Consider the following 12,741-nt stretch of genomic DNA (forward strand, 5'->3'; position numbering starts at 1 on the left):
TCGATCTAATGGCGTCTCGGCACAACAACAAGGTCCCAACCTTCATGGCACGGTCTCGCGATCAAAGAGCTCTAGCAGCAGACGCCCTAGTGCAAGATTGGTCGCAGTTCCGGCTCCCTTATGTGTTTCCACCTCTGGCACTCTTGCCCAGAGTGCTACGCAAGATCAGATCCGACTGCAGCCGCGTCATACTCGTCGCTCCAGACTGGCCGAGGAGGGCGTGGTATCCGGATCTGTGGCATCTCACGGTCGGCCAACCGTGGGCGCTGCCAGACCGACCAGACTTACTGTCCCAAGGGCCGTTTTTCCATCGGAATTCTGCGGCCCTCAACCTGACTGCGTGGCCATTGAGTCCTGGATCCTAGAGTCTTCAGGCTTATCCCAAGGGGTCGTTGCCACCATGAGACAGGCTAGGAAGCCCACGTCTGCTAAGATCTACTACAGAACGTGGAGGATATTCTTATCCTGGTGCTCTGCTCAGGGAGTGTCTCCCTGGCCATTGGCATTACCTATCCTTCTTTCTTTCCTCCAATCTGGGTTAGAAAAAGGTTTGTCGCTCGGCTCCCTTAAAGGGCAAGTCTCGGCGCTATCTGTCTTTTTTCAGAAGCGTCTAGCACGACTTTCCAAGGTGCGCACGTTCCTGCAGGGGGTTTGTCATATCGTACCCCCGTACAAGCGACCGTTAGATCCATGGGATCTGTACAGGGTACTAGTTGCCCTCCAGAAGCCGCCCTTCGAGCCTCTGAGGGAGGTTTCACTTTCTAGGCTATCACAGAAAGTGGTTTTTCTGGTAGCGATCACATCTCTTCGGAGAGTGTCTGAGCTGGCAGCGCTGTCATCCAAGGCCCCCTTCCTGGTCTTCCACCAGGACAAGGTAGTGCTGCGCCCCATTCAGGAGTTTCTCCCGAAGGTGGTATCCTCTTTTCATCTTAATCAGGATATCTCTTTGCCTTCGTTTTGTCCTCATGCAGTTCATCGGTATGAGAAGGATTTACATTTGTTAGATCTGGTGAGAGCACTCAGAATCTACATTTCCCGCACAGCGCCCCTGCGCCGTTCGGATGCACTCTTTGTCCTTGTCGCTGGTAAGCGCAAGGGGTCGCAGGCTTCTAAGGCCACCCTGGCTCGATGGATCAAAGAACCAATTCTTGAAGCCTACCGTTCTGCGGGGCTTCAGGTTCCGTCAGGGCTAAAGGCCCATTCTACCAGAGCCGTGGGTGCGTCCTGGGCATTGCGACACCAGGCTACGGCTCAACAGGTGTGCCAGGCAGCTACCTGGTCGAGTCTGCACACTTTCACCAAACATTATCAGGTGCATACCTATGCTTCGGCGGACGCCAGCCTAGGTAGAAGAGTCCTGCAGGCGGCAGTTGCCTCCCCGTAGGGGAGGGCTGTCTTGCAGCTCTAACATGAGGTATTTCTTTACCCACCCAGGGACAGCTTTTGGACGTCCCAATCGTCTGGGTCTCCCAATAGAGCGCCGAAGAAGGGAATTTTGTTACTTACCGTAAATTCCTTTTCTTCTAGCTCTTATTGGGAGACACAGCACCCGCCCTGTTGTCCTTCGGGATTTTTGGTTTGTTTGCGGGTACACATGTTGTTCATGTTGAACGGTTTTCAGTTCTCCGATGTTTCTCGGAGTGAATTTGTTTAAACCAGTTATTGGCTTTCCTCCTTCTTGCTTTTGCACTAAAACTGGTGAGCCAGTGATCCCACTGGGGGTGTATAGCCAGAAGGGGAGGGGCCTTACACTTTTTAGTGTAATTGCTTTGTGTGGCCTCCGGAGGCAGTGCTATACACCAATCGTCTGGGTCTCCCAATAAGAGCTAGAAGAAAAGGAATTTACGGTAAGTAACAAAATTCCCTTCATTTCATATAATTATAGCGGTTTTATACTATTTATCGCTAAAATAGCAATACATTAATATTTTTCATTAATTTAATTGTCGGACTATGTGTGTGTGTAAAGGAACATATCATTCCATTATTTTGATGTCAGAAAAGCATGCGTTTATGTAGTCCGAAACGCATGCTTTCTGCAGCTAAAAAGCATGTAAAACGCTGGAATTTTGTTGTTGCTTGCTTTTTACAACTTCTCATTGACTTCAATGTTAGCAAAATGCAGCCCAAATGGCAAAAACAATTGACATGTTGCTTCTTTGAACGCAGAGTTTTTGCCCAAAGTTATGCAAATTAAACGCTGCGTTTGGAAATGCAAAGTGCGCACAAGAATTCCCTATTCCCATAGACTTTGCTGGAAAATCAAAAAGCATGCGTTTTGGCATGAAAACGCTGCAGTTCAAAACGGACATAAAAAGCAGCTAAAACGCAGGTGGAAACGGAAAGTGCGGACATAGCCTTAAGGATCCATAACAGTTTGGGTGCTTAATCCATTGACACAAAGTATTATGACGATATACCTGTATTCTCTCTCTCCATTGCCTCTAATGGGAAATATTCTGCTAAATGCAGTTTTTATTGTGTGATCTGGCCTGGTGACAGTTCTCCCTTACTCATAATAATAATAATAATAATAATAATAATAATAATAATAATAATAATTGCATTTATTTAGTGACAACATTTTGCACAGCACTTTACATATGTTTGCTAATCATAACTTTAACACTATCAAATATATAACTACATTACAGTTAATTTGCCTGGAGGAATCTTCTAGAATCAGAACTGTCAAATTAGTCGTTTACAACTTTAAGTTTCTTGTCTGCGGTTCACTTCCAAAGTTCTGTCCCTTGGAAATTTTTGTTTAACGGCAGTAAACAATTTTTTTCTGTATAAATAGTCGCCATTCCACTGTATCTCCTCTAAACAGTTACTTTTGATGATAAATATTTGCCTTTTAGGTTGTTTTCCATGAAGATTTGAAAAGGTCATATTGATTTTTGAAGTGGAACTGTGCTCTCCAGATAAAGCTGTACTTCGTGTAGGTAGCAGCATCTTCACATTTTAGGCTGCCTATTGCTGTAACCTCAGAATCCTGCCAGGTGAGCACAAATGTCTTTTAATAAATAAGATATGCCCATATGCAATGAGTTACCTGTAAGACAAGTATATAAGTCCACAAGGGCCCCTGGCTTTCAAGGGAGGCCAACATGACAGGCTTGATGCAGGAACAGAGAGATCAGGGCAGTCTAGGGCATGTAGGATTAATAAAAAGTGGGAGGTGATGGGTGACATCGGAGGGGAGGTTCATTGGAGACAGGAGGGGGTATAAAAGGGGGACAGCCATTTGAGGCTGAGCCTGGGACCAAGCAATCAAACAGATGGTTAGTTAGGATTCTTTCCACCAGGTGGTTAGTTTTCAATACAATAGCAATTTTTTGCATTTTGTTCAACTGGGTAGAATTTCGATTTTTCCGTCATAGAAGCTAGGCTTGGTGGGCCCTTGAAGGATATAGTTAATAGTGGATTGATGGAGGCGAGAGCCCACAAAGTCCCCGGGTACTGGAACTCCCAAGTTATCAGCCAGAAGTGCTCGGGGGTAATGACATTTAATGTCAGGTTGGTTAACAGGTGCCTCTGAGTTGGTGCAAAATGGATAAAGGGAAAATCTGACCTGGTGCAGGGGTCTTTTTATCCTACCCAAATAATTATAAAAGCTTTGAGGACCTCCCTCCATTTTTTCTAATATGGATATTTTGTATATACCGTATTTTTTGGATTATAAGACGCACTTTTCCTCACAAAAATCCGATTCGTCTTATAAAACAAAAAATACGGTACGTAGTTTGTTTAACCCCTTCACCACCCGGCAATCTCCCTTTTTCACTTTCGTTTTTTCCTCCAATTCTTCTAAGAGCCATAACTTTTTTTATTTTTCTGTCAATATAGCTGTATAGCTTATTTTTTGTGGGACAGGTTCTATTTTTGAATGGCACCATTCATTCTGCCCCATATTGTACTGGAAAGTGGGAAAAAATTCCAAGTGCGGTGAAACTGCAAAAAAAAAGTGCAATTGCACAATTGCTTTTTGAGTATTTTATTTACCACATGCACTATATAGGAAAACTGACCTGGCAATATGAGTCCCTAGGACAGTACTAATTTGTAGATACCAAAATGTATAGTTTTACTTTTATCTAAGTGGTAAAAAAAAATTCAGAAGTATATATATATATATACAGTCATGGCCAAAAGTTTTGAGAATGCTACAAATATTAATTTTTACAAAGTCTACTGCTTAAGTTTTTCTAATGGCAATTTGCATATACTCCAGAATGTCATAAAGAGTGATCAGCTTAACAGCAATTACTTGCAAAGTCAATATTGGCTAAGAAAATGAACTTTAACCTCCAAAACACATTTCAACATCATTGCATTCCTGCCTTAAAAGGAGCAGCTAACATTGTTTTAGTGATTGTTCCATTAACACAGGTGTGGGTGTTGATGAGGACAGGGCTGGCGATCAATCTGTCATGGTTAAAGTAAGAATTATTATTATTTATTATTATAGCGCCATTTATTCCATGGCGCTTTACAAGTGAGAATGACACCACTGGACACTTTAAAAGGAGGCTGGTGCTTGGTATCATTGTTTCTCTTCAGTTAACCATGGTTATCTCTAAAGAAACACGTGCAGCCATCATTGCTCTGCACAAAAATGGTCTAACAGGGAAGAGTATCGCAGCTACAAAGATTGCACCTCAGTCAACAATCTATCGCATCATCAAGAACTTCAAGGAGAGAACTTCCATTGTTGCCAAAAAGGCTCCAGGGCGCCCAAGAAGGACCAGCAAACACCAGGACCGTATCTTAAAACTGTTTCAGCTGCGGGATCGGACTACCAGCAGTGCCGAGCTAGCTCAGCAATAGCAACAGGCTGGTGTGAGTGCTTCTGCACGCACTGTGAGGCGGAGACTGCTTGAGCAAGGCCTGGTTTCAAAAAGGGCAGCAAAGAAGCCACTTCTCTCCAGAAAAAACATCAGGGACCGACTGATATTCTGCAAAAGGTACAGGGAGTGGACTGCTGAGGACTGGGATAAAGCCATTTTCTCAGATGAATCCCCTTTTCGATTGTTTGGGACATCTGGAAAACAGCTTATTAGGAGAAGAAGAGGTGAGCGCTACCACCAGTCTTGTCTCATGCCAACTGTTAAGCATCCTGAAACAATTCATGTGTGGGGTTGCTTCTCAGCCAAGGGAATCGGCTCACTCACAGTCTTGCCTAAAAACACAGCCATGAATAAAGAATGTTTACCAGAATGTCCTCCAAGAGCAACTTCTCCCAACTGTCCAAGAGCAGTTTGGCGCCCAACAATGCCTTTTCCAGCATGATGGAGCACCTTGCCATAAAGCAAAGGTGATCACTAAATGGCTCATGGAACAAAACATAAAGATTTTGGGTCCATGGCCTGGAAACTCCCCAGGTCTTAATCCCATTGAGAACTTGTGGGCAATCATCAAGAGACGGGTGGACAAACAAAAACCAACACATTCTGGCAAAATGCAAGCATTGCTTATGCAAGAATGGACAGCTACCAGTCAGGATTTGATCCAGAGGTTGATTGAGAGCATGCCAGGGAGAATTGCAGAGGTCCTGAAGAAGAAGGGTCAACACTGCAAATATTGACTTGCTGCATTAACTCATTCTAACTGTCAATATAACCTTTTGGTACTCATAATATGATTGCAATTATATTTCTGTATGTGATGTAAACATCAGACAAACACAATTAAAAACCAGAGGGCAACAGATCATGTGAAAATATAATTTTGGTGTCATTCTCAAAACCTTTGGCCATGACTGTATATATATATATTTTATTGGTACAGACATACCACTAGTTCCATGAGCAAAATTTTGCTCAGTAATCTACAAATGGCTAATCAAATAAAAATAAAAATAAGTCCGATGGTGGTACTTTGTGGTCAGACCGCAGAGTACCATCATCGGACTTCTTTTTATTATTTTATTTTTATATCTATTGGTTAGCTACTGGACGGAGAGACATTTAGATTTTATTAATTAATTGTAAAGAGTTGGCTAAGTGCAAGTCTAGTTGGGACATATTTATCTGACAAATAAGTGTTCTCCTCAGTGAACTAATGGTTTTTGTGTAAGTATTTATTTATGGCATGTAAAGAAGGTTTCTATACATAAGTAGTAATCTACTGATTTCTTGGACCTAGTATCATTTTTAGATATAAACTGTGTAACTACAGAATAAGGAATTATTTTAAAGTGTTGGCTATTTTCTGACTATTATAAAATTTAAAATCTCCCTAGGTGTACTTTTTTGCGCAGATAGAATATTAATATTTGCCTCAATATTACTATTATTTATAGTTGTTCTGGCTTTTATTGACTTACATTGAAAAGTGACCTCTGGCTCGACCTACAAACACCAGAGTGATCCGGCATATCACAAACAACAGAACACAACTGGAGCCGCGCCGAGAACAGAAAAAGATGGCAACTTGTAGGTTTATTACTAGGGGCAAGAACGTACATTAGTGATACCATTCTGGTACTGAAAGAAGAAGAAACGCTGGAGTGGTGGTTTATGAGCTGCTTGACATAAATACTCTTTGATGGAAGCCTGACAGCTGATTCAAGCAGTCCAAACTACAGCAGCATGAATCAGAGATTGATTCCGTTGTTGTAGCTGTGTATGATTTACTACTCATTACTATAGCTGTATGGGGATGCTAGGATGACTAGTTTAGGAGGCAGTACTTCTGTGGCTTCACCCCACATTGCTCCTCTTGGCTGAGAGACCTCACTTTAAACACACACATAGGGGAGCAGGTCTATAGGAGCAGGGCAGGGAAAAGACACTGGCCACTACTTTCAGACTAGTCTTCCAAGTCCCTGACAGCTTTTCAAAGTATGTGTTCTCTGAATTGCCACATATTTTTAGAGTAAAACAAAGACAACTGCAATATTACAGCCATTGTCTGATTTAGGCTGTCCGTGGTTGGGGCAACAGGAACCAGCTATCTGGTTACTTATAATGTATGTACAAATGCGTTCTTCCTTAACTCTCTTCTAACCTTGACATGCTCCAAACTCCATGCCGCGAATGTATATCCTACAAAGGATTTGGCAGATGCCATCCAATAGGTCCCTATTTTAAAAAACTGTATACATTAATATACTCAGTGGATAAAAATCAAGGATGCCGCTGAGGAATGCCATCCCCCCATGGATTCTTACATTTACAAAAACAAATTTTTTAACTTTTTTTTTTTTTTTTTTTTTTTACTGAATGGTACTAGAATGGATTTAATTGGCATCATGACAAATTGTAGAATTCAAGAAAAGTTAAAGGTGGACACATCTGTACATGTACACAACCATGTCAACCTTAGGGACTAGTGTCAGCATATTCATAAACTCTACACACTCGCACTTATAGTCAGTATCTTATGCACTTCCATTAGTTAAAGGATTTGTAGTAATATTTCTGTCCAGCTACAATATGAGAAAGAATTACTTTTCATATAGTACATGGTGAATAACTTCATGATCCATTATGCTCAAGGTTTGTTGTTAAGAAAAGAGGAGAAATGTAGACGCTGTAATTTAGTTTGAGGAAGTCATAGTAGGTCATCATAACCAAATAGAGTTGAGTAAAAACATTTGGAGGATCCTGGACTAATGGACATGTCGGTAGATGACAGACGCTAGACCAGAGTTCTGCAAATCTCCTACTACCTGGTCAGGCAAGAGGAAGTTCCCAGGCCTTTGGGCTATTGACCACAGACTACCACTTTGGTAGTTGGACTGGGATCCTACAAATCTTTTTATCCAAACTCTATTGTTAAAGAATTGTTGAAAAAAAAGAAAGGTTCTCTAACCTGACTGACGCAGCTGGCTTGGCTAAGCGTGCTGACCGCCCTCATGTAGCTCTGGTTCCTTGAACGAAACTTTGGAGAGTTATAATTCCCTGAAGGGTCCAGAACTTGACTTGCGATCATTTCACTTGCTGCTTGTAGGTAGCTCTGGCTACACAACATGAAAGAGAAAAGTGGTGAAAACTTGTACAAGGTTATGCACACAAGACACATATTTTATATCTAAAATTACATTTATAAGAATTTAGTAAAACAGTCATACAAACAATGTTCTTTATTATTAAAGAATATAAGATACATTGCCTGCAATGGGTAATATACAAGGAATGAAGAAGTACAAAAAGAGATCAAGATATACAGCCATACAAAACACCCAAGGGGAGCAAGGAACTAGCTTGACCAATGTGTGGTATAAAGGTGGATTGGGCTGAATGGATATAGTGAGAACCACGGCTGAAATATGAGGCACCAAACAAATAGAAATAAATTCTACAAAAAAGGAATGAAGAGCTTAGCTAGGAAACACTGTAGAGAATTAGCTCCACATAACAGCTATATATATTAATGCAATTGCTGATGTCATTTATTTTGGTTTTATACATATTTATTTTAACAGATTTTGCTGACAGGTATCACAAAATGGCCATTTCAGTTAGGGAAACAATGCATTAGAATAGTCACATAGTTACATAGAATTACTTCTGTTTGCTGCAGAGTTATTTAAATAAAGAATATTTTTTGACAAAAAGACTTTATAAACATTTCAAGGCAAATTCTATTTTACCGATACTGTTAAGACAAGCAAATGCAATAGATCAGTTATCTCCAGCAGTCAAATACACAAAGAATGGGACAGCAGCGAATGGAATGATCTCACATTGGTTTAAGTCTGTTTTCCTAGGTACAGATTCATGGGTATAGGGGTGCTACAGCAGAATGTTGGGTGGTGACATCAACTGTACTTATTAGACCCTTACAGTAATGACACTACACCTAACAGAACCACAAAAAAAACCTTTATAAGGTAAGTACCAAAATAACCCCTGTGCCAAATAATTATATAATTCACCTTAATTACATCCAAAGTGGGAGAGGGCTCATAAAGGGGAAGTTTGTAGATAAGTGCTAAAAAGGGTTCTTGAGAGTAACACTCTCAGAGTGAGGTGTGCCGTGTTAAAATGTGACCCTTCATGAGTTCTCTAGCACACAGAAGATGCGTCTACCTCGACCACAAAAGGCAGGTCAACTTCAGGTTGACTGAGGATTGGAGTCTTAGAGAAAGTTGTCTTGAGGACAGCAAAGATATTTATAGCCTCAGTAGACCAGTAAGAAAAGTCAGCACTCTTCTTGGTCATATCAGTAAGAGGCTTAACTATGACTGAGAAGTTCTTAAGGCACTTTCAATAAAAATTTGTAAAGCCCAAGAATCTTTGCAACGTTTTAAGGTTAATGAGTTGCGCTCAATCAAGGACGGGCTGTACTTTAACGGATCAATCTGAAACTCCGATGCAGAAATTAAATTACCTAAAAAATGTACCTGTTGACCCTCAAGTTGACATTTCTCCAGTTTGGCAAATAAGTGATTGCCATAAAGAATTTGAAGAACCTGTCAAACATTCTCATTATGCTCCTCATGAGACCATGAGTAAATCAATATGTCATCCAAATATATCACCACAAATCTACCAACCAGAGAGCACAAAATGTTGTTTTAAAAAATTGCCAGATCATTGGTCAACCCAATCAGCATTACCAAATTGTCAAAGTGACCCTCAATGGTATTGAAGGCGGATTTCCATTCGTCTCCCTCCTAAACATGTCTGAAATTATACGCCCCTCTCAGGTCAAGTTTAGAAACCCATTTGGCTCCAGTCAGCTGATTAAACAGGTCAGTTATAAGGGACAAAGGACAAGGATTACAGACCGTGATCTTATTTATCTCTTTAAAATCTAAGCATGGACGCCACCCTCGATCTTTTTTTTAATCAAACAAAAACCCACAGCGACCGGAGAGGTGGACAGCGATATACGTATGCCCCTTGGCAAGACGTTTTTTGAACATTCTCCTTCAAAGTATCTCTCACAGGAAGAAAGGGGTTAAACAACTCTTTTTGCATCTTTTTGGCATTTTCCGCACCTGGTATGAATTAGATTACGCGATCATACGTCCTATATGGAGTAAGAAATTAACATTTAGTCTCAGAAAATACATCTTCAAAGTCCTGAATTAATTTGGAAGGTGAGATCTCACAGAAGCCAAGGGTCTGGATAAAAAACTAAAAAAAAAAGTTGCCCCAAAACTTAATCTAACGTGTCTCCCAATTAATAGTAGGACTGTGCTTAACCAACCAGGGCATAATAAGAGAAAAACCATGAAAGAAATGTGTTCTGAATGTAATACTCCCACTTTCATGCATATCTTCTTGACTGTGGAAGTTACATGGCTTTGAGCAGGGGGGTAATTATCAATTGCTGACACTTGGATGGGATGACCGAGAGTAGAGACATTGTGACCAAAGTTTTTAGCAAAGTCATTGGTAATAAGATCCAAGGCAGAGCCTGAATCTAAAAATGCAGAAATAACCATAAAACCAGATTTAGTTCTCAAAGACAGCTGTAAAGAAACAAAAAAAACAGATGTATACAGAATTTCTGATTTGTAGAAGCTGTGTTTTGACTAGAGATGAGCAAACCGGTCGCGGTTCGGCTCGAGGTCGGTTCGCCGAATGGAGCTCCCGTTCGAGTTCGGTTCGTCGAATGTTCGACGAAGCGAACTCGAACTGCATAGGAAACAATGGCAGGCAATCACAAACACATAAAAACACCTAGAAAACACCCTCAAAGGTGTCCAAAAGGTGACAAACAACTCACAACACAACACAAACACATGGGAAAGTGACAAGGACATATACTCATGTGAAAACAAAAGAGCTGGACAAGGAAAAAGAGGAGGAGACACAGATATATGAGTATATGCAAGGAAACATCGATGCCATTACTGTGCAACTTGAGCCCTGCTCATTTTAGGCTTCCAATCTGGATAAATTGTCTGAGCTCGACACGTACGCCTTGGGGATCTTGTCGTGTCCTGCAGCCAGCGTTCTCTTGGAACCTGTCTTCAGTGCTGCTGGGGGTCTGCTGGCAAATAAGCACACGTGTCTGTCCACTGACAATGTGGACATGGCTCTCAGAGGACTTTTCTTCCCCTGGGTCAGCCAGGGGACGGGAAAGGCACGCGTATTTTTGAGAGTGCTTCATGCAAAGCATCTGTTTCATTTTGAAAAGGGGGTTCAAGTGATGCCAGTCAAGTGGGGTGTGTATGGCCCAATTAGTGGAAACAAGGGAGACTGTGGTTGGAGTCCCCTCGCTTTTGCAAAAAGAACCAAGATGAACAAGTCATGGCTCTCAGAGGACTTTTCTTCCCCTGGGTCAGCCAGGGGACGGGAAAGGCACGCGTATTTTTGAGAGTGCTTCATGCAAAGCATCTGTTTCATTTTGAAAAGGGGGGGTCAACTGATGCCAGTCAAGTGGGGTGTGTGTGGCCCAATTAGTGGCAACGAGGGAGACTGTGGTTGGAGTCCCCTCGCTGTGTTTCTAAAAGAACCAAGATGAACAAGTCATGGCTCTCAGAGGACTTTTCTTCCCCTGGGTCAGCCAGGGGACGGGAAAGGCACGCGTATTTTTGAGAGTGCTTCATGCAAAGCATCTGTTTCATTTTGAAAAGGGGGATCAAGTGATGCCAGTCAAGTGGAGTGTGTATGGCCCAATTAGTGGAAACAAGGGAGACTGTGGTTGGAGTCCCCTCGCTTTTGAAAAAAGAACCAAGATGAACAAGTCATGGCTCTCAGAGGACTTTTCTTCCCCTGGGTCAGCCAGGGGACGGGAAAGGCACGCGTATTTTTGAGAGTGCTTCATGCAAAGCATTTTTTTCTTTTTCAAAAGGGGGGGTCAACTGATGCCAGTCAAGTGGGGTGTGTGTGGCCCAGTTAGTGGAAACGAGGGAGACTGTGGTTGGAGTCCCCTCGCTGTGTTTTACATGCTTTTAGAAGGGCATGACATGGCTTGGAGTTTGACTTTCAGCATCTGCAAACTGTTGGCTACCAAAATGCTGCCTTTCCAACCTTTTTAACCGAGGATTTTCGAGACCTTATGCCCATCGCAGTGCCCCAAGAGCCGATGCCCAGGCGCCACTCCTTCTCCAACAAAGGCGTGCACGCGCTACACCAGCATGTCACACTAAACATCACTGATTCCTTGAGAAACTCTGTGTGACAGGGTGCATTTCACCACAGATAATTGGCCCAGTAAGCATGGACAGGGGCGTTACATGTCGCTGACTGGGCAATGGGTTACTGTGGGGAGAGATGGAGAAGGGTCTGCTGTACAAGTCTTGCCGTCCCCACGAGTTGTGTCAATCCTTCTTCTGTATGTAGAAGTTAATACACTGCTTCTTCCCCTTCAACCTCGTGTGGGTCCTCCACCTTGGCCCAAATCCTGTGTGGTCAGGCCACCCTTCCTTGTAACTGCGCACAAGGAATACCACACACCTCCTTACTATGCTGGCAGCAGAGCTCAATGCCATCAGGCGGTCAAAGGTTTACTTTGAAATGTATGGGAAATGTGAGTCACACCACTGAGAAGTTGTGGACGGTTAGCTCTGGAGACCGAGTTTCATCAATGGTTGTCTCCACTCAACCAGCAGCCAGAGAAGGCTGGGTGCGACAATGATGCAAACAAGGGTGCGGCCCTTCGCTGTGACAATGTGACACACGTGCCTTGTGTGGCTCACGTGTTGAACCTGGTTGTCCAGAAATTTTTAAAGCACTATCCTGGCCCACATGGCCTTCTGCAGAGAGCACGGTGTAATGCCTTCCTTGATCCACACACTCAGATGGGCTGTAAATGATAGGCTAGAGGGAAGCC

General features: G+C 42.4%; 1 protein-coding gene across 4 annotated transcripts in view; it reads right to left on the reverse strand.

Moving 5' to 3' along the window:
- DLGAP2 (DLG associated protein 2) overlaps window positions 1-12,741 on the reverse strand; it is a 738,892-nt gene that overhangs the window by 160,166 nt on the left and 565,985 nt on the right. For all 4 annotated transcript variants that reach the window (XM_075340329.1, XM_075340327.1, XM_075340330.1 and 1 more), the window contains one exon: window positions 7,822-7,969. In XM_075340329.1, the coding sequence (XP_075196444.1) occupies window positions 7,822-7,969 (148 nt within the window). The remainder of the gene's footprint in view (window positions 1-7,821; window positions 7,970-12,741) is intronic.

This window comes from Anomaloglossus baeobatrachus, chromosome 3 (assembly GCF_048569485.1).
Source record: "Anomaloglossus baeobatrachus isolate aAnoBae1 chromosome 3, aAnoBae1.hap1, whole genome shotgun sequence".
NCBI classification, from domain to species: Eukaryota; Metazoa; Chordata; class Amphibia; order Anura; family Aromobatidae; genus Anomaloglossus; species Anomaloglossus baeobatrachus.